Raw genomic sequence first — 25,702 nt, 5'->3', positions numbered from 1 at the left:
ATATGTAGATATAGATATATATTGGTAAGTATAGGCAGGCACATCTAAATATCATCTATCTATCGATCTGTCTATATTTATATAGATATATAGATATAAATATATATGTAGATATAGTTATAGGTGATATAAGTATCTATATGTATGTATATACTGGTAAATATAGGCAGATCTACCTATCTGTCTATATTTATATAGATATATAGACACATAAATATATATATATGTAGATATAGATAGTTATTAGTGGTATAACTATCTATATGTGTGTATACGTGTATATATATGTAGGTAAGTATAGGCAGGCACATCTAAATATCAGCTATCTATCTGTCTATATTTATATAGATATATAGAGTTAAATATATATGTAGATATAGTTATAGGTGATATAAGTATCTATATGTAAGTATATATTGGTAAATATAGGCACATCTATCTATCTGTCTATATTTATAAATATATATGTAGATATAGTTATAGGCGATATAACTATCTATATGTATGTATATATTGGTAAATATAAGCACATCTATCTATCTGTCTATATTTATATAGACATATAGACATAAATATATATGTAGATATAGTTATTAGTGATATAACTATATGTGTGTGTGTATATATATTGGTAAGTATAGGCAGGCACATCTAAGTAACATCTATCTATATGTCTATATTTATATAGATATATAGACATAAATATATATGTAGATATAGTTATTAGTGATATAACTATATGTGTATGTATATATATGTAGGTAAGTATAGGCAGGCACATCTAAGTAACATCTATCTATCTGTCTATATTTATATAGATATATAGACATAATATATATGTAGATATAGTTATAGGTGATATAAGTACCTATATGTATGTATATATTGGTAAATATAGGCACATCTATCTATCTGTCTATATTTACATAGATATATAGACATAAATGTATATGTAGACATAGATTGTTGGAGTAAAGTGAAATTTAATTCATTATAGATTATATAGACTATATGGATACATAGGCAAAGGGAAGTATTGGGTTGGAGAAGCCTTCTTACAAATAATTTCGCAGGGAGGACGATCAAGATCATGTTCCCTTCGTTGGACCTCAATCTAAAGAACATATCTCTTCTTTCTATGCATCTATAGCATAGAAAGATTGATGTTATATAACCCCAAACGATTTGTGCCTCTCCCTACGTCGCACTGCGCCGTTCTTATCGAAGAAAGTGAAGATTTCCCCCCTCTATAGATGATATATACTCTCCCACACTGTCGGGTTTTGGATAAGTGTGTGTAAGAGAGAGAGAGAGAGAGAGTATCCGTGTGTGTGTGTTGTGTGTGTGTGTGCGCGCGCGCGTGTACACCAAGGGCGTGTGAGTAATTATATGCATAATATATGTGTGCTCAATCTGTCGATGTGTTCTATATAAACTCGGCGGATGGGGCGGCGTGGCCCTCTCCTGGGCGAGGTCGGCTTCTCCCGCCTATTGTCTCAGGCAGCAGAGAGAAGTGGCGATGGGAGAGGACGGCCGGGTTGGGTGCCTCCTGTCCCCCGCTTCCAATTATAGATGGATCATTACCGACAGAGCAGCACGGCGAGCCCAGGCAGCACCCGCTCCTCCTCCTCCTCCTCCACCTCCTCCTCACATGAATGCGCTCCCCTCCTAGAGAACAGCCCGCCAACATGCTCTGGAAACTGGTCGAGAACGTCAAGTACGAGGACATCTACGAGGTGAGGGGGACAGGCGGACACCGGGGAGAGGGTGCCCCACGCCGAGGCTCGGTGGGGGTTGGGGCATCCCGGGAGAGGAACTTTCCGCGTGGCGGAAAAGGGAGAGAGGTGCCTTTCTCGACGCCAGGCAAAGGCTCCGCTAACTCCACGCAGGGCAGAGTTCTCGACTTCCTTTTTGGGGGGTAAAGTGGCCATTGGGAGCCGCTGTTGCCCCTGGGTGAAGGAGAAGGGTCTCCTGTGTCGGGACAGTCGCCTCTTGTCCTTTGTTTGGGGGTGGATGGAGCGGAAAGAGGGGCGGGAGGCATTCCTTCTCATCTCTCCTTCTCCCTTTCCCGTTTCCTCTCTTCCTCTCCAATCTCTCTCTCTCATTTCCTCTCTTCCTCACCTTCTCTCTCTCTCTCGTTTCTTCTGTTTCTCGCTTTCTCTCTTTCTCGTTTCTTCTTCCTCGCCTTCTCTCTCTCGCTTCCTTTCTTCCTCGCTTTCTCTCTCTCTCTCGTTTCTTCCTCTCTTCCTCGCCTTCAATCTCTCTCCTTTCCTCTCTTCCTCGACTTCTCTCTCGCTTCCTCTTTTCCTCTCTCTCTCTCGTTTCCTCCTCTCTTCCTCGCTTTCTCTCTCTCGTTTTCTCTCTCCCTCGCTTTCTCTCTCTCTCTCTCTCATTTCCTCTCTTCCTCGCTGTCTCTCTTTCGTTTCCTCTCTTCCTGCCCTTCTCTCTCTTGTTTCCTCTCTTACTCATCCTTCTCTCTCTCTTGTTTCCTCTCTTACTCACCTTCTCTCTCTCTCGCTTCCTCTCTTTCTCGCCTTCTCTCTCGTTTCCTCGCTTCCTCGCTTTCTCTCTCTCTCGTTTCCTCTTTTCCTGCCCTTCTCTCTCTCGTTTCCTCGCTTCCTCGCCCTTTTCTCTCTCGTTTCCTCTCTTCCTCACCTTCTCTCTCTCTCTCTCTCGTTTCCTCTCTTCCTCACCTTCTCTCTCTCTCTCTTTTCTTCGCTTTCTCGCTTTCTCTCTCTCTCTCGTTTCCTCTCTTCCTCGCCTTCTCTCTCTCATTTCCTCTCCTCATTGCCTTCTCTCTCTCTCTCTCTTCCTCTCTTCCTCGCTTTCTCTTTCTCGTTTCCTTGCTTCCTTGCTTTCTCTCTCGTTTCCTCTCTTCCTCACTTTCTCTCTCTCTCTCGTTTCTTCTCTTCCTCACTTTCTCTCTCGTTTCCTCGCTTCCTCGCTTTCTCTCTCTCCTAGTTTCTTCTCTTCCTCGCTTTCTCTCTCTCTCTCTCTCGCTTCCTCTCTTCCTCGCTTTCTCTCTCGTTTCCTGTTTTCCTCGCTTTCTCTCTCTCTCTCGTTTCCTCTCTTCTTCTTCGGAGCAGACCCACCACCGGCTCGGAGGGTTCGAATGATCTGAGTTCCTTGTTGTGGAGCTGGATCTATACTGCCCTATCTATATCCCAGAATCTGCTTATCCCAAATAACCGGTTCAAAGCAGACAATCTGAAATGAGATCTTTGGATATAGGGCAGCGTCCCCGGAGCCTGTCTGCCTGCCTCTTTTCAAGGAAGGAGTTCTCTGAGTCAATGGGGGGAAAGTCCAGAGCCCCATGTCCACTGCAGTCTCTAAATTCAGCCCAAAATATTATTTCCTTGGAATATTTAAGGTATATTCTAAAGAACCCGCTTCCAGAGAGAAATGAAATCTATTTCGGTTATTCACATACATGAAACCACCCTGGCGCAATAGGTTAAACCCTCGTGCCGGCAGGACTGCTGACCTAAAGGTCGGGAAGTTCAGGGAGTGGGTGAGCTCCCGTCTGTCAGCCCTAGCCTCTTATGCGGGGACATGAGAGAAGCCTCCCACAGGACTGCTGACCTAAAGGTCGGGAAGTTCGCGGGAGTGGATGAACTCCTGACTGTCAGCCCCAGCTTCTCATGCGGGACATGAGAGAAGCCTCCCATAGGACTAAAGGTCGGGAAGTTCGGGGGAGTGGGAGAGCTCCCGTCTGTCAGCTCCAGCTTCTCATGCGGGGACATGAGAGAAACATCCCACAGGAGTGCTGACCTAAAGGTCGGGAAAGTTCGGGAGAGTGGATGAACTCCCGACTGTCAGCCCCAGCTTCTCATGCAGGGATATGAGCGAAGTCTCCCACAGGACTAAAGGTCGGGAAGTTCGGAGGAGTGGGTGAGCTCCCGTCTATCAGCTCCAGCTTCTCATGCGGGGACATGAGAAAAGCCTCACACAGGACCGCTGACCTAAGGGTCGGGAAAGTTCGGGGGAGTGGGTGAGCTCCCGTCTATCAGCTCCAGCTTCTCATGCGGGGACATGAGAGACGCTTCCCAAGGACTAAAGGTCGGGAAGTTCGGGGGAGTGGGTGAGTTCCCGTCTGTCAGCCCCAGCTTCTCATGCGGGGGACATGAGGAAGGTAAAACATCCGGGCGTCCCCTGGGCAACGTCCTTGTAGACGGTCAATTTTCTCACACCAGAAGCGACTTGCAGTTTCTCAAGTCACTCCTGACACGAAAAAAAAATTCACATGCACATCGGATTGGGAGACCCTCAAGATTAGTTTATTTCGAAAGGAAACGCGGATAGGGTGGTTCTACACTGTTATATGATGCCTGATGTAGGCAAGGTACTACGCGCACTAGGCATAGGATGCAGTCCAAGTGGCATGAGGATGATTTGTCAAAGTCTTTCCCAGCCAGCCGGAATCATTTCGGTGCTTGTGTGGTTTCCTGACCGTTTTCTAGCAGCGTTTTCTCCCGACGTTTCACCTGGAGAGAATCTCCAAGGATGCCAGCCACAGAGGCAAGCGAAACATAGGGAGAAAATGCTGCTAGAAGGGCTGGGAAAGCGCACAGCACCCGCTTGTTGTCAAGCGAGGCTCCCAAGCCTGGCTGGAGAGCTCCCTCCACTCGCCGGGTTGAACTTTAACTGGGAGGGCAGCCGGGCCAGTCCGACGGGTTCTGGGGAAGCGCCCGAAAGGTTTTCCGTCGCCTCTGGCTTTGCCTAGCAACCAGGCATTTCAAATTCGTTGCACACATCTAGGTGAAAAGTGGCCTCTGTTTTTGGCACCGCGAGAGGAAAACTCTTTCTGGGGTGGTGTGTGGCTTCCGGGCTGGTTTTTTCTCTTCGGAGGGTCTCTTGATTCCAATACATCAAACACTTTCTCTCACACCCACCCCACGAGAGAGATGGCTGTATGGCCATGTTGCAGACGCATTCTCTCCTGAAGTTTCGCCCACATTTATGACAAACATCCTCAGAGGTTGTGAGGTCTGTCGGAAACTAGGCAGGTGGGGCTTGGATTGCTTTGCCAAGGCAGAACAATCTGTAATGCTGGACTATATTATATATATTATTCATATATATATATATATATATATATTCAAAGAAGAAAAAGAAAGAAAAATTCTGTTTGTCTACAGAAGTCATTAAGCATATATATAAATATTGCTGGGCCCATAACCATTTCAAAGTAATTACCTGGCCAAAGTGCTGATTCTAATTCAATTAACTCGTGTGTGTGTGTGTGTGTGTGTGTGTGCCTCCCACAGGGTTGCTGACCTAAAGGTCGGGAAATTTCGGGGGAGTGGGTGAGCTCCCGACTGTCAGCCCCAGCTTCTCATGAAATATATACACACACACCATTTCACTCAGCTAACCCGGCTCCCCAGATTCAAACCTCCGATCAGCAGCTCAGCATGGGGATCCTATATATATATATATATATATATATATATATATGAGAGAGAGAGAGTATATATATGACCCTCCCCCCCCCCCATGCTGAGCTACTGATCGGAGGTTCGAATCTGGGGAGCGAGGCTGAGCTCCCGCTGTTAGCCCCAGCTTCTGCCAACCTAGCAGTTCGAAAAACATGCAAATATGAGTAGATCAATAGGTACCGCTTTGGTGGGAAGATAAAGGCGCTCCGAACATATAGAAATGGGGATGAGCCCCACCCTTCAAAGTCGGACACGACTAGACTTCATGCCAAGGGGAAACCTTTACCTTCTTTATATATATTAGAAGGGGGGAAAAGAAGGAAAAATTCTTTCAAATAATAGTAATAATAATAATAATGAGAAGAAGAAGAAGAAGAAGAAGAAGAAGAGCTGCTCTAATTCTTAGAAGGAGAAAAAAGAAGTCATATATATATATATATATATATATATATTGCTGGGCCCATAACCATATCAAGGTAATTAGCTGGCCAAAGTACTGATTCTAATTCAATTAACTCACTTCGCTGCTGATCGGAGGTTCGACTCTGGGGAGCGGGGGTGAGCTCCCGCTGTTAGCCCCAGCTTCCGCCAACCTAGCGGTTCGAAAACATGCAAATGTGATCAGTAGGTACCGCTTTGGTGGGAAGATCATGGCGCTCAATGCGGTCATGCCGAATAGTTCGGCTTAGAATAGGAGATGAGCCCCACCCCACAAGGGGAAACCTTTACCTTTATATATATACTAGCTTGGGGACCCGGGTTATTTGAGATAGGCATTGTTTCTCTTTGCTGCGGTTTAAGTCTAGATCCAATGTCGTCTGGGTACAGTGGGTGCTGGTGAACTACAACTCGCATATGCAAGTCCCATCGTCCATGGTCCATCCTCCTCCAAACTGCACCAGAAAGGGGAAAAGAAGTAAATTTTCTGTTTGTTTACAGAAGTCATTATATATGTGTGTGTGTGTGTGTATTGTCGAAGGCTTTAATGGCTGGAATCACTGGGTTGTTGTAGCTTTTTCGGGCTATATAGCCATGTAGCCCGAAAATAAAATACAACAACCTATATATATATTGCTGGGCCCATAACCATATCATGGTAATTAGCTGGCCAAAGTGCTGATTCTAATTCCATTAACTCACTGTGTATGTATATACTTTTGTGAATAAACAGAAATTTGACTTCTTTTTTTTCTCCTTCTAAGAATTAGAGCAGCCCTTATTATTATTAGTATTATTAGAATTATTATTTGCTTAAAAATTAGAGCCAAAGCACCGAGGGCAATAGATTTCCTTTCCTATTTGGAATGTTGACTTCTTCTTTTCTCCTTCTAAGAATTAGAGCAGCCCTTATCATTAGTATTAATAGTATTATTAGTATTATTATTAGTATTGTTAGTATTGTTACTTGCTTAAAAATTAGAGCCTAAGCACCGAGGGCAACCGATTTCCTTTCCTATTTGAAATGTTGACTTCCTTTCCTCTCCTTCTAAGAATCAGAGCAGCCCTTATCATTAGTATTAATAGTATTAGAAGTATTATTATTAGTACTGTGAATATTAGTAGTATTATTATTTGCTTAAAAATTAGGGCATAAACACCGAGGGCAACCGATTTCCTTTCCTATTTGGAATGTTGACTTCCTTTCCTCTCCTTCTAAGAATTAGAGAAGCCCTTTTTAGTAGTATTAGTAGTATTATTAATATTATTATTTGCTTTAAAATTAGAGCCAAAGCACCGAGGACAACCGATTTCCTTTCGTATTCGGAATGTTGACTTCTTTTTTTCTCCTTCTAAGAATGAGAGCAGCCCTTATTATTACTATTAATAGTAGTATTAGTATTATTAGTAGCATTATTAGTATTATTAGTATTATTATTTGCTTAAAAATGAGAACCTAAGCACCGAGGGCAATCGATTTCCATTCCTATTTGGAATGTTGACTTCTTTTTTTCTCCTAAGAATGAGAGCAGCCCTAATTATTAATAGTATTAGTAGTATTAGTAGTATTATTATTTGCTTAAAAATTAGAGCCTAAGCACCGAGGGCAATAGATTTTCTTTCCTATTTGGAATGTTGACTTCCTTTCCTCTCCTTCTAAGAATTAGAGATGCCCTTATTATTAGTATTATTGGTATTATTAGTATTATTAGTATTATTATTTGCTTAAAAATTAGAGCCAAAGCACCGAGGGCAATCGATTTCCTTTCCTATTTGTAATGTTGACTTCTTTTTTCCCCCTTCTAAGAATGAGAGAAGCCCTTATTATTAGTATTATTAGTATTATTATTAGTATTATTATTTGCTTAAAAATTAGAGCCAAAGCACCGAGGGCAATCGATTTCCTTTCCTATTTGGAATGTATAATTAAAAATAGAGGGAAAGGGGGAGGAGGAGAGGGAAGAGGGGGGATGCAGTCCCTCCCTCCCTCCCTCCCCCCCCCCCCCCCAGTTTCCCTCCCCTCAGTAGCCTCTGGCGCTGCTCCAGATCACTTCCTTGCCCCCAAATCAGCGGCGCCTCGTTTACACGTCTTCTTTCCCTGCCTCGGATTAATTGAAGCGCTGCTGCCTCTTCCTCGCTCCACTTTCCTCTGTGTGTGAGTGTGTGAGTGAGTGTGTGTGTGTGCCTCTCCCCCTTTCCTTCTCTTTCCCTCCCTCTCCCCCAGCGTTGCCTCCGCCAGCCCCCTCCGTCTGATTACATCTCGGAATTCTCCACTGAATGAACGTCACTTACAATACGAAGGGAGCTCGCACCGCCGCCTGCCGCAAAAGCCTTTCACGCTCCATTTGGTCCCGCGTTTTCCCTCCCAACCCCAACCCAACCCCCCCCCCCCCCGCTTTGAAAGTCCTCGTGTAATATTAATAGTCATGAATATCAATTATTGCCAGGCGGCGTAAAGGGGGAAGGCGAAGGAGAAAGGGGGCGCCGGAGCAGTCGGAGCCTCGCCTTGGGTGGAAGAGGACGGGCTGCCCTGCCGGGGGAAGGAGAAGAAGAAGGAGAAGAAAAAGAAGGAGGAGAGTCTGCTCCAGGGCCCGGCAAAGTGGGGCACCCTACAGCCTCCCCCCCTTCCCAATACCCCCCTCCTTCCCTCCCTCCCACATTTTTTTAGTTTTGATGGATAGACTCGGCAAGACCTCCAGCTGTTCTCCAGAGTGGCCCGCGTTCCTTTGCAGAGCTTTTTGAGCCTTCTCCCGCTCCTTATTTTATTATTATTATTATTCTTTTTGTAGCTGCTTCCAGACTTTTTTTTAAAAAAATCCAGATGTTAGTCCACACGTATTCCGCTATGGTGAGTTTGGGATCACAATTAGGTGTGTGTGTGTCTCTTTCCCTCCCTCCCTCAGTCTCTTTCTTTCTTTTTTCCCCTTCCTTCCTTTCTTTCTCTCTCTCCCAACGCCTTTGGCCTGGTAATTTAGCACAATAATTGAAGGAGGCTTGCAGCTGCTTCTCCCTTTCGCATTGTCTTCTCGGTTAGAGCTTGGGGGGTGAGAGGGGGAGGGAAGGAGGGAGGGGGGAAGGAAGAAAAGAGGAGGGAGGGAGGGAAAGAGAGAAGAGAGGGAGAAACTTCTGTTTGAGACCTTGCTCTTGGGGGTTTGGAGCAGGCTTTCCATTCCCCCTCCTTAACCGAACTTTGCTAAAATTCGGCCGACAATTAGCAAGTTAGGTATATTTTAGCTCGGATTAATTATTATTATTATTATTATTATTATTATTATTATTAATGAGTTTTCAGACAAACATCCCATGCTAGATCCGCCCTGCCATATAATGCATTGGGCTGGGATATATGTCTTTAGTCAACAAGGGTATTAACAGAAATGTTGACTATTTTTTCCCCAGAGTTAGATATGTTTTCAGATTAATACAAAAGTCCCATGCTGGATCTGACCTGCCATATAATGCATTGGACTGGGATATATGTCTTTAGTCAACTAGGGCATTTGCAGAAATGTTGACTATTTTTCCTCCAAAGTTAGATATATTTTCAGATTAATACAAACGTCCCATGCTGGATCTGACCTGCCATATAATGCATTGGACTGGGATATATGTCTTTAGTCAACAAGGATATTAGCAGAAATGTTGACTATTTTTCCCCAGAGTTAGATATGTTTTCAGATTAATACAAACGTCCCATGCTGGATCTGCCCTGCCATATAATGGAAATCGACTGCATTGGATTGGAATATATGTCTTTACAGAACAAGGGCATTTGCAGAAGTGTTGACTATTTTTCCTCCATAGTTAGATATGTTTTCAGATTAATACAAACGTTCCATGCTGGATTTTACCTGCCATATAATGCAAATCGACTGCATTAGACTGGAATATATACCTTTAGTCAACAGAAATGTTGACTCTTTTTCCTCCAGATTTAGCTATGCTTTCAGATTAATACAAACGTCCCATGCTGGATCTGCCCTGCCATATAATGCAAATCGACTGCACTGGATTGGAATATTTGCCTATGTATCCAAACAAGGGCATTAGCAGAAATATTCATTCTTTCCCCCCCCCCCCCCCCCCCCCAGAGTTAGATATGTTTTCAGATTAAAGCAAACGTCCCGTATTGGATATAATGCAGTTTCGAGAGTTGAACCGAATGGTCTGGCCGTGACATCCTTGATTCGGTTTTCGTGCTATTTCTTTTGCCAAAGTTCAGCATGTTTTCGGTTTCCTTCCCACGCTGGATCTGCATGTCATGCAAACTGGATGAACTGGATTATATGGCAGTGTAGACTCATCTAATACCGTTCAGTACAGCTCCTGAACTACAATATGTGTCAGTGTAGAATCAGCTCCAGTTATTAATAATAATTAACAATTAATAATAATGATTTATTATTATTATTATTATTATTATTAAATACAAAATGTTTAATCAAATACAAAAGCCATCTTAGTGATCTTGTTTGCTCATCTTGTCCCATGCTGGATCTACATGTCATGCAAACCGGATGAACAGGATTATATGGCGGTGTAGACTCATCTAATGCCGTTCAATACAGCTCTGGAACTACAATATGTGTCAGTGTAGAATCAGCTCCAGTTCTTAATAATAATTAATCATAATTAATAATTATTATTTTTATCAATAATAATAAATACAAAATATGTAATCAAATATAAAAGCCAGCTTAGTGATCTTATTTGCTCATCTTGTCCCATGCTGGATCTACATGTCATGCAAACCGGATGAACTGGATTATATGACAGTGTAGACTCATCTAATGCCGTTCAATATAGCTCTGGAACTATAATATGTGGCAGGGTAGAATCAGCTCCAGTTATTAATAATAATTAATCATAATCATTAATAATAAGACATACAATTAATCATTAATAATACATACATACAAAATACAAAATGTGTAATCAGATATAAAAGCCAGCATAGTGATCTTGTTTGCTGTGTATTCATCTTGTTATGTATCAAATAATAATACATAGATAATAATACAAACTTTTTTATATTCCGCCCTCTCTCCCTTTTATAATAATAATAATAATAATAATAATAATATAATTTAATAATAATAATATATAATATAATATAATGATAATATAATAATATGTTGGACAGATTCCAACAAAAGATGGCAAACAGTTGACATAGTTTCCTACTCTTCTTATAATAATAATACTGTGACATACTGTGTTTTGTGTCATTAAAATAATAATAATAATAATAATAATAATAAGAGTCCTGCTATCTAAAGGAAACCAATACAATGCTGGGGAGGAATCTAAATCTGGATCGGATTTCGTTTCATTAAATGAGCTCCAGTGTGACCTTTTCTCCGTTACAACTTTTCCTAATGGCTTTTTAAGAATTGCAACTTCCTCGTTCTGAAGGGGAAAAAAGCAGAGGTGGGGTTTGAGAGGTGATATTTGTTTGTTTTTCCGCATCTATGCCTTCATTTACTCTGGAAGGAGAGTAATGAATCATGTTGCTATCCGATCTCTCGTTCCTGGCGTTGAAACATTTCGGGGGGGGGGACCCCGCAACTCGTGGAGAAAGTGGGGCCGAAATCTCGTTTGCCTCTTTTGAAATCGGAACTTGGAACCGAAAGTGGTTAGAAAGCTCAACTTGGTGCTGATGCTCAGGAAGCAAAGAGGCATTTCTCTTCCGTTTCCCAGGCTGGATCTCTCTACACTGCCGTGTAATGTAGTTCGAACTGCATTGAATGGGTCTCTAACCCTGCATTGTTTGGCAGTGTAGACCCAGCCTCAGTCTTTCCAATGAATCCTAGGGTAAGGGAGACCACGGGATGAATCTAGACAGCCACATCCTGCAGTTCAAAGAGAGCAAACCCCATATAATGCAGTTTGAATGTAGATTCCTATGAAGATGGAAACTAAAAAGCCGGGTGGGGAAAGTGGTGTGCTAAAGCGGGGGAGAGGCAGGTAAGGAATATAGAAATATTAATAACGATAATAATAAGAGAATAATAATAATAATAATAATAATAATAATAATAATAATAATAATAATAATTCAACAGCGAGCAGAGTGATCTAGCCAGCTGTGGACTCATCTTGTTGTGTTTCAAATAATAATAATAATAATAATAATAATAATAATAATAATCACACAGTCCTAGACACTTGGGAAATGTCAGCCAGCTGAGTGATCTTGTCTGCTGTGGACTCATCTTGTTGTGTTTCAAATAATAATAATAATAATAATCACACAGTCCTAGACACTTGGGAAATGTCCGACATATGATCCAATACAACAGCCAGCAGAGTGATCTTGTCTGCTGTGGACTCATCTTGTTGTGTTTCTAATAATAATAGTAATAATAATAATAATAATAATAATAAGCATCATCATCATCACACAGTCCTAGACACTTGGGAAATGTCCGAGGTATGATCCAATACAACAGCTAGCAGAGTGATCTTGTCTGCTGTGGACTCATCTTGTTGGGTTTCAAATAACAACAACAACAATAATAATAATAGCAGCAAAAAAAACACTATGTATGAGTCTCCACAGTCATTGTAATTTATTTATTTATTTATTTATTTATTTACTACCTTTATATACCGCCCCTCTCAGCCCACAGGCGACTCAGAGCGGTTTTAAATGTTTTGAAAGCTTAATATTTATTTGTATCTTATTTCTGGAAGTTACGATGCTTTGGGTGATTATTTTTGTCTTGTCTTTTATGTTAAATGTGCTTGGATTTGTATTGTAGTCTATTGTGAGCCTCTAAGGCGATAAGCAGGATATAAATAAAGATTATTATTATTATTATTATTATTATTATTATTGGAAACACAACAAGATGAGTCCACAGCAGACAAGATCACTCTCCTGGGTGTTGTATTGGATCACACGTCGGACATTTCCCAAGTGTCTAGGACTGTGTGATATTATTATTATTATTATTATTATTATTATTATTATTATTATTATTATTAGAAACACAACAAGATGAGTCCACAGCAGACAAGATCACTCAGCTGGGTGTTGTATTGGATCACACGTCGAACACTTCCCAAGTGTCTAGGACTGTGTGATTTTTTATTATTATTATTATTATTATTATTATTATTATTATTATTATTATTAGAAACACAACAAGATGAGTTCACAGCAGACAAGATCACTCTGCTGACTGTTGTATTGGATCATACGTCGGACATTTCCAAAGTGTCTAGGACTGTGTGATGTATCTGTGAATAATGTTGTTGTTGCTGCTGCTGTTGTTGTTATTATTGTATAACGCAATGTGGGAAAAGTTCTGTCCTTGCTTTGAAAGTGTTATTTCCTGTGCAATGGTTACTTTGAAAGTAGTTGCCCTACTCCAGAAAAATTCGTTTTTGTTGGTGGATCTCTGATTCCCCGAACAGTTTTTGTGACTGGGTTGTTGTAGGTTTTTCGGGCTCTATGGCCATTTTCTAGAAGCATTCTCTCCTGACGTTTCGCCTGCATCTATGGCAAGGCACCTCACTACCTCTGAGGATGCTTGCCATAGATGGAGGCGAAACGTCAGGAGAGAATGCCTCTAGAACATCGCCATATAGCCCGAAAAAACCTACAACATCCCAGTGATCCCGGCCATGAAAGCCTTCGACAGTTTTTGTGACTGCCACAAACTATGCTGAATTGGTTGAGATTGGAAGAGATATTCAAAGAGAAACGAGAGCGAAATGTGCCGTATTTTGCTGATAGAAGTTTCCCTATGTTTTTAAATGGTAGAGTCAATTAGGAAAAAGACATTTATATAACCCAGGGGACAATAAAAGGTAAAGGTTGTCCCCTGACATTATTTATTTATTTATGACATTTATGACATTTATATGCCGCCCTTCTCACCCCGAAGGGGACTCAAGTTCTTGTAGGTTTTGTCGGGCTATAGGGCCATGTTCTAGAGGCATTTCTCCTGACGTTTCGCCTGCATCTATGGCAAGCATCCTCAGAGGTAGTGAGGTCTGTTGGAATTAGGACAATGGGTTTATATATCTGTGGAATGGCTGGGGTGGGGCAAAGAGCTGAAGCTAGGTGTGAATGTCGACAGTACATTATATATTATATTAAATATTAGCCGTCCCCTGCCAGGCGTTGCTGTGGCCCACATGGGAGTTCTGTGTGGGAGGTTTGGCGCAATTCTATCGTTGGTGGGGTTCAGAATGCTCTGTGATTGTAGGTGAACTATACATCCCAGCAACTACAACTCCCAAATGTCAAGATTCTATTTCCCCCAAACTCCACCAGTGTTCACATTTGGGCATATTGAGTATTCGTGTAGAGTTTGGTCCAGATCCATCATTGTTTGAGTCCACAGTGATCTCTGGATGTAGGTGAACTACAACTCCAAAACCAAAGGACACTGCCCACCAAATCCTTTCAGTATTTTCTGTTGGTCATGGGAGAACTGTGTGCCAAGTTTGGTTCAATTCCATCATTGGTGGGGTTCAGAATGCTCTTTGGTTGTAGGTGAACTATAAATCCCAGCAGCTACAACTCCCAAATGACAAAATCAATTTTTTTGAGTGAAGGACATACATTGGGTTGTTAGGTGTCTTGTGTCCAAATTTGGTGTCAATTCGCCCAGTTGTTTTTGAGTTCTGTTAATCCCACAAACGAACATTAGATTTTTATTTATATAGACAAATATATTAAGTCCAGTCGTGTCGGACTCTGGGGGTTGGTGCTCATCTCCATTTCTACGCCGAAGAGCCGGCGTTGTCCGTAGACACCTCCAAGGTTATGTGGGCAGCATGGCTGCATGGAGCGCCGTTCCAATGGAGCACCAGGGACAATAGTGTGCTAATAATTGGCTGTGGCCGTGCTAGGAATGTATGCGGCGCTTCTTTCCTTCGACCATCCATCTCGGCCGGGTTTTTCACCTCTCTTGCTCTCTTTTCTTCTCTCTCCCCGCGTGTGTGTGTCTGTCCGTGTGGGCTGCAGGACCGTCACGATGGCGTCCCGGGGCACAGCTCGCGCCTCTCGCAGCTGGGCTCGGTCTCGCAGGGGCCGTACTCCAGCGCGCCGCCGCTCTCGCACACGCCCTCCTCGGACTTCCAGCCGCCCTACTTCCCGCCGCCCTACCAGCCGCTGCCCTACCACCAGAGCCAGGACCCCTACGCCCACGTCAACGACCCCTACGCCCTGAACCCGCTCCACCAGCCCCAGCAGCACCCCTGGGGACAGCGGCAGCGGCAGGAGGTGGGCGCCGAGGCCGGCTCGCTCCTGCCCCAGCCCCGCGCCTCGCTGCCCCAGCTCTCCGGACTCGACCCCCGGCGGGACTACCACGCCGCCGTCCGACGCCCCGACGTGCTCCTCCACTCCGCCCACCACGGCCTGGACGGCATGGGCGACGCGCTCTCCCTCCACGGCATCGGCCACCCGGGCATGGAGGACGTGCAGGTGAGACACGCCGCGAGTGGGAGGGAGGGAGCGGGGTATTTCACCCAGACACCCTTTGCCCCCGCCTTGGGGCTGGAGCAGAGCTAAACACTCCTATGATACTCCTAAAAGATTCCCACCTTATGTGACTGTGGAGCAGAACAACTCCGCATCTGTATGCTTGTCCACTATGCCCTGCCTCATGCACAGAGGAAGAGCTATTGGAGGCTACAGACATTGCCATTGCTGTTGCCCGGTTTTTGGTCAAAAGATATTTAGCCACCTGTATGCTTGTTCACTATGCCCTGCCTCATGTACAAAGGAAGAATTGTTGGAGGCCTCAGACAATGCCCGTTTTTTGGTCAAAAGATATTTAGCCATCTGTATGCTTGTCCATATGCCCTGCCTCATGTACAGAGGAAGAATCGTTGGAAGCTACAGACAATGCCCGTTTTTTGGTCAAAAGATAGTTAGCCACCTGTATAAGCTATGCCCTACCTCATGTACAGAGGAAGAATTATTGGAGGATACACCGTTTTTTGGTCAAAAGATATTCAGCCACCTGTATGCTTGTCCACTATGCCCTGCCTCATATACAGAAGAAGAATTGTTGGAGGCTACAGACAATGGCAATGCTGTTGCCTGTTTTTTGGTCAAAAGATATTTAGCCACCTGTATGCTTGTCCACTATGCCCTGCCTCATGTACAGAGGAAGAATTATTGGAGGATACACCGTTTTTTGGTCAAAAGATATTTAGCCACCTGTATGCCCTGCCTCATGTATAGAGGAAGAATTATTGGAGGCTGCAGACAATGTCGTTGCTGTTGTCCGTTTTTTGCCCAAAAGATATTTAGCTACCTGCATGCTTGTCCCCTATGCCCTGACTCATATACAGACGAAGAATTATTGGAGGCTACAGATAATGCCTTTGCTGTTGCCCGCTTTTTGGTCAAAAGATAGTTAGCCACCTGTAAGCTTGTCCACTATGCCCTGCCTCATGTACAGAGGAAGAATTGTTGGAGGCTACAGACAATCGGTTTTATACTAATTTATGCAATAATAAATAACTCCCCCGCACCTTCTTTCCAAACATAATCCCGAGAAGGATAGGATGCTAGGTGTCAAACTTTTTTATGTGACCCTCCAGAAGCTGGACTACAACTCCTGCCTTCCTCATCATTAGGCATCAGGATGGGAGTTGGAATACACGAACCTCTGGAAGGCTGCACTTTGAGGTTTCTATTCAGATAATCTCCTTTTGTATTGTCGAAGGCTTTCATGGCCGGAATCACTGTGTTGGTGTAGGTTTTTTCGGGCTATATGGCCATGTTCTAGAGGCATTCTCTCCTGACGTTTCGCCTGCATCTATGGCAGGCATCATCAGAGGTAGGTCTCCTTTTGCCTTTCCCCAACATCAGAGCCACAAGGCTTGTTGAGTTAGGGTTCCAGTTATCCCCACACTAGATGAATAGAATCACAGAGTTGGAAGAAACCTCATGGGCCATCCAGTCCCCTGCCAAGAAGCTGGAAAATCGCATTCAAAGTACCCCGACAGATGACCATCCAGCCTCTGTTTAAAAGCTTCCAAAGAAGGAGCCTCCATCACATTCTGAGGCAGAGAGTTCCACTGCTGAACAGCTCTCACAGTCAGGAAGTTCTTCCTCATGTTCAGATGGAATTTCCTTTTTTGTAGTTTGAAGCCATTGTTCCACAAACTAGTCTCCAGGGCAGAAGCAAATTTGCTTCCTCCTCCCTATGACTTCCTCTCACATATTTATACATGGCTATCATGTCTTGTCTCAGCCTTCTATTCTTCAAGCTAAACATGCCCAGCTCTTTAAGCCGCTCCTCATAGGGCTTGATCATTTTAGTCGCCATATATATATATATATAGTCGCCATCTCTCTCTCTCTCTCCCTCCCCCCCCCTCTCTATATAGATAGATATAGATATAGATATGGATATAGATATAGATATGGATATAGATATAGATATAGATGATAAGTCAAAGTGGTGGGAGTTGGCCTTGAATAACATCTGGGGAGCCACACTGCGTTATTTATTTATCGTGTCAGAAATAAATTGAGACTACAATTATAAAGTATAGAAAATACTAAATTTCCTTTGACCTCTTGGAGGGCCTCTGGTGTTGCTGTAAGAAGGTCTTCCATTGTGCCTGTGGCAGGGCTCAGGTTGCATTGTAATAAGTAATCTGTGGTTTGCTCTTCTCCACACTCTCCGACTCCACTTTGCCCATTTCTTAAGGTTGGCTTTGCTTATCGTGGTGCCTTCCAAGTCACCCAGTCTTCTGTGTGACCAGGAGGGAATCTCCCATCTGGTATTAGCCGCTAATTGAGGTTCCGGGTTTTAATCTGCCACTTTTGGACTCTTGCTTGCTGATGTGTTCCTATAAATGTCTCTGTAGATCTTAGGAAGCTGTTTCTTAATTAAAGGTGTTGGCGTACTGATATCCTAACAGAGGATGGGTTGGAGATGTCAATGCTTTGCTCCTTTCATTACAAACTGCTACTTCCTGGCGGATGTCAGGTGGTGCAATATCAACTAAACAGTATAATTTCTCCAGTGATGTAGGGTGTAAACAAGATGTCTGGTTTCCTGGCTGCATGGCCTTGTTCTAGCAACATTTTCGCCTGCACCTTCAGAGTATTTAAAAGACTTCTCCTTTGCCTATGTATATCCACCAATTCTGTATACATGGATTGGCCCTTTGAAGGCAACCATAAGGCTGATGTGGCCCTAGATTAAATAAGTTTGCATTATTATCATTTACTAGTTCATTCTGTGCATCAGTTATCAAGATAGCCAACGATGTGCTGCATTGGTTCATCCCAAAAAAAGGGGGATATATATTTCGAAAAGCCTCAGTTACGTCTAGGACTTATAGACATTAGGCCTGGGCAATTCATGGTTCTAAATGGTTCTAAAGTACTTAAAAAAGTAAAGTTCTGGTGGTGAAAATTTCAGAACTCTCTCCTGACGTTTCAATCACATCTATGGCAGGCATTCTCAGAGGTTGAGGGGTCGGTTGGAAACTAGGCAAGTAGGGTTTATATATCTATGGAACCCTAAGATTTATATGTGCTGTCGAAGGGCTTCCTGCCCGGAATCACTGGGTTGCTGTGAGTTTTCCGGGCTGTATGACCATGTTCCAGAATCATCCTATCCTGACGTTTCGCCCACATCTATGGCAGACATCCTCAGAGGTTGAGTGGGTCGGTTGGAAACTTGGCAAGTGGGGTTTGTGTATCTATGAAATCCTAAGATTGATATATGTTGTCGAAGGGTTTCATGACGGGAATCACTGGGTTGCTGTGAGTTTTCCGGGCTGTATAGCGACATTCCAGGAAGCATTCTCTCCTGACGTTTCAACCACATCTATGGCAGACATCCTCAGAGGTTGAGTGGCTTGGTTGGAAACTAAGTGGGGTTTATATATCTATGGCATCCTAAGATTGATATGTGTTGTCGAAGAGAGGTTGCTGTAAGTTTTCCGGGCTGTATGGCCATGTTCCAGAAGCATTATCTCCTGACGTTTCAACCACATCTATGGTAGACATCCTCAGAGGTTGAGTGGGTCGGCTGGAAACTAGGCAAGTGGGGTTTATATATCTATGAAATCCTAAGATTTATATGTGTTGTTGAAGGGTTTAATGCCCGGAATCACTGGGTTGCTGTGAGTTTTCCGGGCTGTATGGCCACGTTCCAGAAGCATTTTCTCCTGACGTTTCAACCACATCTATGGCAGGCATCCTCAGAGGTTGAGGGGTAGGTTGGAGTTGTCATTAGGTTGCTGTGAGTTTTCCGGGCTGTATGGCTACGTTCCAGAAGCATTATCTCCTGACGTTTCAACCACATCTATGACAGACATCCTCAGAGGTTGGGGGGTCGGTTGGAAACTAGGCAAGTGGGGTTTATATATCTATGGAACCCTAACATTTATATGTGTTGTCGACAAGTTTCATGCCCGGAATCAGTGGGTTGCTATGAGTTTTCCAGGCTGTATGGCCATGTTCCAGAAGCATTCTCTCCTACCCGTTTTACCTGCCATAGATGTGGGCGAAACGTCAGGAGAGAATGCTTCTGGAACATGGCCATACAGCCCGGAAAACTCACAGCAACCCAAAGGAGGATCAGCTCTGACATCCGAAAAGAGAGCCCTACATCCCAGGATGTAACCCCAGATTATCCGGAAGTGTAGATGCATATAATCTAGTTCAAAGCAGATAATTTGGGATCAGATCCTGGGAAATAGGGCAATGTAGAAAGGGCCAGAGTCCGCTTGCTCCTAAGGCGCTCTCTCTGGGTTTAGCAGCTTTGTGTTTGTTGTCTTTCGAGAGTATTGAAAAGATTAGTATTCCAAAAAGCGGGATTTTCGTCATATTGAGCTTTTTCCGAAAGAGAAAGCGTTCCCTCGCCTCCTTCGGGTTCATCATCAGTTGACTGGAAAGGAAAAGCGTTTAAGGGCGGCAGGGCCAAGAGAGACGGAAAGCAATTAAGGAGAAATATGCGATTAAGGAAAGACAAATGGAAACCATGTGGGATTCCCTTGCCGCGGGTTTCTGTTATTCGGAAGGAGGCACCCTTATGCTTCTCCCCTTCACTTGCCCCAAAAGATCCGCGCCCCAATACGCTTGAAGTCTTTTATGAGTTGTTTCCACAATCTCTTCAACACCAAACAGTCTCAACTCCCGTCCAACTGGAATGTCATTCGATTAGGATCAGAATAGATTCTAAGTATATGTCAATTTCTATCGTGGCTTTCAAGGAGGGCGGGAGACAGGTCTATTCTAAGGCACTGCTTCTTAAACCGTGGGTCCTCCTGACCCCAAATGGGATCCCCTTAGAGCTAAATACAGGGACTGTTTCAGACATTGACACCAATCTGCTGTGCAGTGTTTACACTTCATCCAAAGGAAAAGCAACCTGTTTTAGCAAATCCTGGTTTGTTATGAGTCAATGTTTGAGTATAGATCCTCTGAAGATGCCAGGCACAGATGCAGGCGAAAGGTCAGGAGAAAATGCTACTAAAATATGGCCATACAGCCCGGAAACCACACCGCCCTATTATTATTTTACTGACACAAAAACATAGTATGTCACAGTAATCTATATGCTGGATTTCGTATCACAAAATCACAAGTCGAACACTTCCCAAGCGTCTATATTATTATTATGCTATATTATTATTATTATTATTATTATTATTATTATTATTATTATTTGTTGTTGTTGTTGTTGTTGTTGTTGTTGTTGTTTTTATACCCTGATTTTCTCCGCATAAGATGTTGGATTTTTATTCTTATTCTATATATTTATATACCTTGGGGTCACATAACGCCCTGAAACCACATCATCCTATTACTAATAATAATAATTATGGTTAATCATAATAATTGTATTTATACCTTTCCACCCAAAATATTTTTTTTAATTCTTATTCCGTATATCTATATACCTTGGGGTCACATAACGCCCTGAAACCACACCATCCTATCAATAATAATAATAATAATAACAACTATAACAATAATAATGGTTAATAATAATAATAATAATAATAATAATTGTATTTATACCTGCTTTCCCTCCATAAGATGTTTGATTTTATTCTTATCTCTATATATCTATATACCTTGGAGTCACATAAAGCCCTGAAACCACATCATCCTATCAATAATAATAATGGTTAATAATAATAATAATTGTATTTATACCTGCTTCCCCCCATAAGATGTTTGGTTTTTATTCTTATTCCATATATCTATATACCTTGGGGTCACATAACGCCCTGAAACCACACCACCCTATCAATAATAATAATAATAATAATAATGGTTAATAATAAGAATTGTATTTATACCTGCTTTCCCTCATAAGATGTTTGATTTTTATTCTTATTATATATATATCTCTATATATCTTGGAGTCACATAAAGTCCTGAAATCACACCATCCTATTGATGATGATGATGATGATTGTATTTATACCTGCTTTCCACCCAAAAGATGTTTGATTTTTATTCTTATTCGATATACCGATATACCTTGGGGTCACATAAAGCCCCGAAACTACACCACCACCTCCACCTCCACCTCCTTCTTATTATTGGGGTACTGTGGTTTCGGGGCTTTCTGTGACCCCATGGTATATCAGTATAAAGAATAAAAATCAAACATCCAATGGAGAGAAAAGCAGGGTATAAATACAATTAATAATAATAACACTATTATTATTATTATTATTATTATTATTATTATTATTATTAGTGAGCCCCCGGTGCCTTAGTGGGTTAAACCCTTGTGCCGGCAGGACTGAAGACCGACAGGTCTCAGGTTCGAATCCGGGGAGAGCGCGGATGAGCTCCCTCTGTCAGCTCCAGCTCCCCATGTGGGGGCATGAGAGAAGCCCATGAGAAAAGCAGGGCATAAATACAATTAATAACACTAATTTTTAGACAAGGATAAAAAAAATATCAAAACTTCCGTGTGTCCCCTGGGTATTGTCCTTGCAGACGGCCAATTCTCTCACACCAGAAGTGACTTGCAGTTTCTCAAGTTGCTCCTGACACAAAAAAAATATTAATAGTAATATCAATAATAATAATAATAATAATAATAGTATTTGTACACTGATTTTCTCCCCATAGGATGTTCATTTTTATTCTTATTCTATATACCTACCTATATAGCTATATTCTTAATCTATATACCTATACCTTGGATCATATCCAAAATGAATGAAAGGGATCATGAATGGGGAAGAGGAAGAACCAGGGAAAGGGGAGTTTCGATGTGATTAAACCTTGTCCCGAAGCAGAGGAGGACTCAACAACGAGCCCGCTTCCTCCTATAAGGAAGGCTATCGTGTTTGTAGGGTATGTCGTGCAGTATAAATAATAATAATAATGATACTGTCGAAGGCTTTCATGGCCGGAATCACTGGGTTGTTGTAGATTTTTCGGGCTGTATGGCCATATTGTAGCATTCTCTCCTGACGTTTCGCCTGCATCTGTGGCAAGCATCCTCAGAGGTTGTGAGGTAGTGTGGCAAGCATCCTCACAACCTCACTACCTCTGAGGATGCTTGCCATAGATGCAGGCGAAACGTCAGGAGATAATGCTACTAGAATACGGCCCGAAAAAACCAACAACTCAATAATTATGATCTATGCGTGTGTCTGAAGGGTTGCCCTATTTGTATCATACTTCTTGATAAGCCAACATGCTATGTCGGAGTGAGATTTTCATGACAAATTTCGTTGTCTTTCCATTATAGGAAACTCAAACCCTTTTCTATATTGCCTTATTGCCTTATATTCCAGGATCTGCATCCCAGATTATATTTATATAATCCAGTTCAAAGCAGTTCAGATCCTGGGATATCCTGTGGAAGGGCCCTTATATCCTAGAATCAGATCCTGGGATATAAGGGCCCTTCCACACAGCTGTATAAAATCCACACTGAACAGGGTTATATGTCAGTGTGGACTCCAGTTCAAAGCAGATATTGTGGATTATCTGTCTTGATATTCTGGGTTATATGGCTGTGTGGAAGGGCCCTTAGAAAGTGTAGATCTAGCCTAAACTAAAACTAAGGTCAGACTTTAGACTCATTTAATGGAATATATTGTCGAAGGCTTTCATGGCCGGAATCACTGGGTTGTTGTGTTTCCGGGCAGTATGGCCATATTTCAGAAGCATTCTCTCCTGACGTTTCGCCTGCATCTATGGCAGGCATCCTCAGAGGTTGTGAGGTCTCACAACCTCTGAGGATGCCTGTGTATGGCCATGTTCCAGAAGCATTCTCTCCTGACGTTTCTCCTGTATCTATGGCAGGATCCTCAGAGGTTGAGTGGTCGGTTGGAAACTAGGAAAATGGGGTTTATATATCTGAGTTCCGTCCAGGGTGGGAGAAAGAACTCTTGTCTAGGTTGCTGTGAGTTTTCCGGGCTGTCTGGCCATGTTCCAGAAGCATTATCTCCTGACATTTCCCTTGCATCTATGGCATGCATCCTCAGAGGTTGAGAAGTCGGTTGGAAACTAGGCAAGTGGGGTTTATATATCTGTGGAACGTCCAAGGTGGGAGAAAGAACTCTTGTCTGGGTGGCTGTGAGTTTTCCGGGCTGTCTGGCTATGTTCCAGAAGCGAAACGTCAGGAGAGAGTGCTACTGGAACATGGTCATGCAGCCCGGAAAACTCACCTATCTTTCTCCCACCTTGGACATTATTCCACAGATATATAAACCACATTTTCCTAGTTTCCAACAGATCTCACAATCTCTGAGGATGGCTGCCATAGATGCAGGCGAAACGTCAGGAGAGAATGCTTCTAGAATATGGTCATGCAGCCCGGAAAACTCACCTATCTTTCTCCCACCCTGGACATTATTCCACAGATATATAAACCTCATTTTCCTAGTTTCCAACAGACCTCACAACCTCTGAGGATGTCTACCATAGATGTGGGCAAAACGTCAGGAGAGAATGCTTGTGGAATATGGTTATGCAGCCCGGAAAACTCACCTATCTTTCTCCCACCCTGGACATTATTCCACAGATATATAAACCTCATTTTCCTAGTTTCCAACAGACCTCACAACTTCTGAGAATGGCTGCCATCGATGCAGGCGAAACGTCAGGAGAGAATGCTTCTGGAACATGACCGTACAGCCCGGAAAACACACAACTCGTGTAATGCCGTTTGAAGTGCATTATGTGAGTCTCCAATGACCATCTCATGCAGTTCAAGTGGCATTCGTTGCTCGTGTAGATCTAGCCAGAAAAATACATGGCTTAGTCCAAAGTAATGTGGTTGCAATTGGGAACCTTCCCTTGGCATTTATAGGCTGGATCTAGACAACCATATAATGCAGATCAAACTTCAACACTGACCATATAGTGCAGTTCAAACCGTATCATTTGGCAGTATAGTTCCAGTGGTAGTTTCACAGGCCTCATCTACACTGACTATTGTGACCACTGTGGTGAGAGAGCAAGTGTTAGGATGTCAATGATAGGCACTTCCGGTGCGGAGGGTGCTTTTGCTTTCTCGGACAAGAGGCCCGGATGCCCTCTCCCGCGTCTCCAAAGCACTCCCGAGCCTGGGTCCCAAGGCAGCCCTACTCTCACTTTTAACTAAAGCAGCCCAGTAATTAAAAGTCGAGGAGGGAGGGGAGAGGGAGGGAGGGGTAGAAGGGGATCTGCCTGTGTGCGCGCGCAGGGGCCCCGCGCGCCCCCGCGCGCCTCCTTTTCTCTCTCTCTCTCTCTCCTCCGTTTCCGCCCGCGCTCCTAATTAAATCTTTACGATCCTCTCTGTGACTATTAACTGCCAGCATGCTGCGCGAAGATCCTGTACAAAAACCCAGCAGGCGGCCGTAATTAGATCGAAAATCAGACAAGACGCTTCTCATTAACTACCACAGCTCCGCCACGTTGCCCGGGAAAGGAGGGCGGGGCAGAGTGGGGCGAGGAGAGGTGGTTTTGGGGGGAAGAGCCTGGACTGCTTCAAAGGATCACCCATGGCCCCAGGGTCTCCTCCGCCTGAAACCCTGGGTACGTCGGCCTCTCGGGACTGGGAAGGAGATACCTTTGCAGGGACTGACCCGGTTCTGCTCTCCCAGCACGCACACAAGAGAAACACAACCAGAATAGCTGGGTATGAGCGTGCAGGTAGATACACACGCTCATGTTGCGAGAGCGGCGACCCTGTTTCTCTCTCTCTCGCTCTCTCTGTGTCCTGGAAGACACACCTGGAGAAATACCTGTGAGATAGATAGTTCTATATCTATATCTATAGCTATATCTGTATCTATATCTATCTATCTATCTATCTATCTATCTATCTATCTATTATATATATGTGTGTGTATATATATATATATATATAATGAGAGAGAGAGAGAATGTGTGTGTATTATACACACACACATATACAGACAGACAACGTGTATGTGTGTATGTATATATGTATGTATGTGTGTGTGTGTATATATGCTCTCTCTCCCTCTCACTATATATAGACATACATATACATATACATATATATATATATATATATATATACACACAGACGATATGTGTGTGTGTGTGTGTGTGTGTATATATATATAATGAGAGGGAAAGAGAATTATATTATATATATGCACACACACACACACACACACACACATATATACAGACTATATATATATAGGTATAAATATATACTCTAGTTTCTTTCTAGCAGTGCCTCTGTGTGTGTGTGTGTGTGTGTGTGTGTGTGTGTGTTAGGATAGAAAACTGGGAAAATACCTGCAATATAGATAGATAGATAGATAGAGAGAGAGAGAGATAACATATACATACAATATCTATCTATGTATCTATATCATATATCTATATCTTC

General features: G+C 42.9%; 1 protein-coding gene across 2 annotated transcripts in view; it reads left to right on the top strand.

Annotated features, from left to right (window-relative positions):
• Positions 1–1,326: 1,326 nt before the first annotated feature.
• The window catches only part of TFAP2B (transcription factor AP-2 beta), a 92,106-nt gene continuing 67,730 nt past the window's right edge, over positions 1,327–25,702 (top strand). Inside the window, exons 1-2 of one of the 2 annotated variants that reach the window (XM_067469461.1) lie at positions 1,327–1,736; positions 14,860–15,318. In XM_067469461.1, coding sequence (XP_067325562.1) covers positions 1,656–1,736; positions 14,860–15,318 — 540 coding nt within the window. In that variant the 5' untranslated portion in view covers positions 1,327–1,655. Of the gene's footprint in view, positions 1,737–8,556; positions 8,725–14,859; positions 15,319–25,702 lie in introns of those variants that run through there. The other variant, XM_067469466.1, reaches the window with a different exon arrangement.

Source organism: Anolis sagrei, chromosome 1, assembly GCF_037176765.1.
Source record: "Anolis sagrei isolate rAnoSag1 chromosome 1, rAnoSag1.mat, whole genome shotgun sequence".
Lineage (NCBI taxonomy): Eukaryota > Metazoa > Chordata > Lepidosauria > Squamata > Dactyloidae > Anolis > Anolis sagrei.
This window is presented reverse-complemented; position numbering and strand designations above follow the sequence as displayed.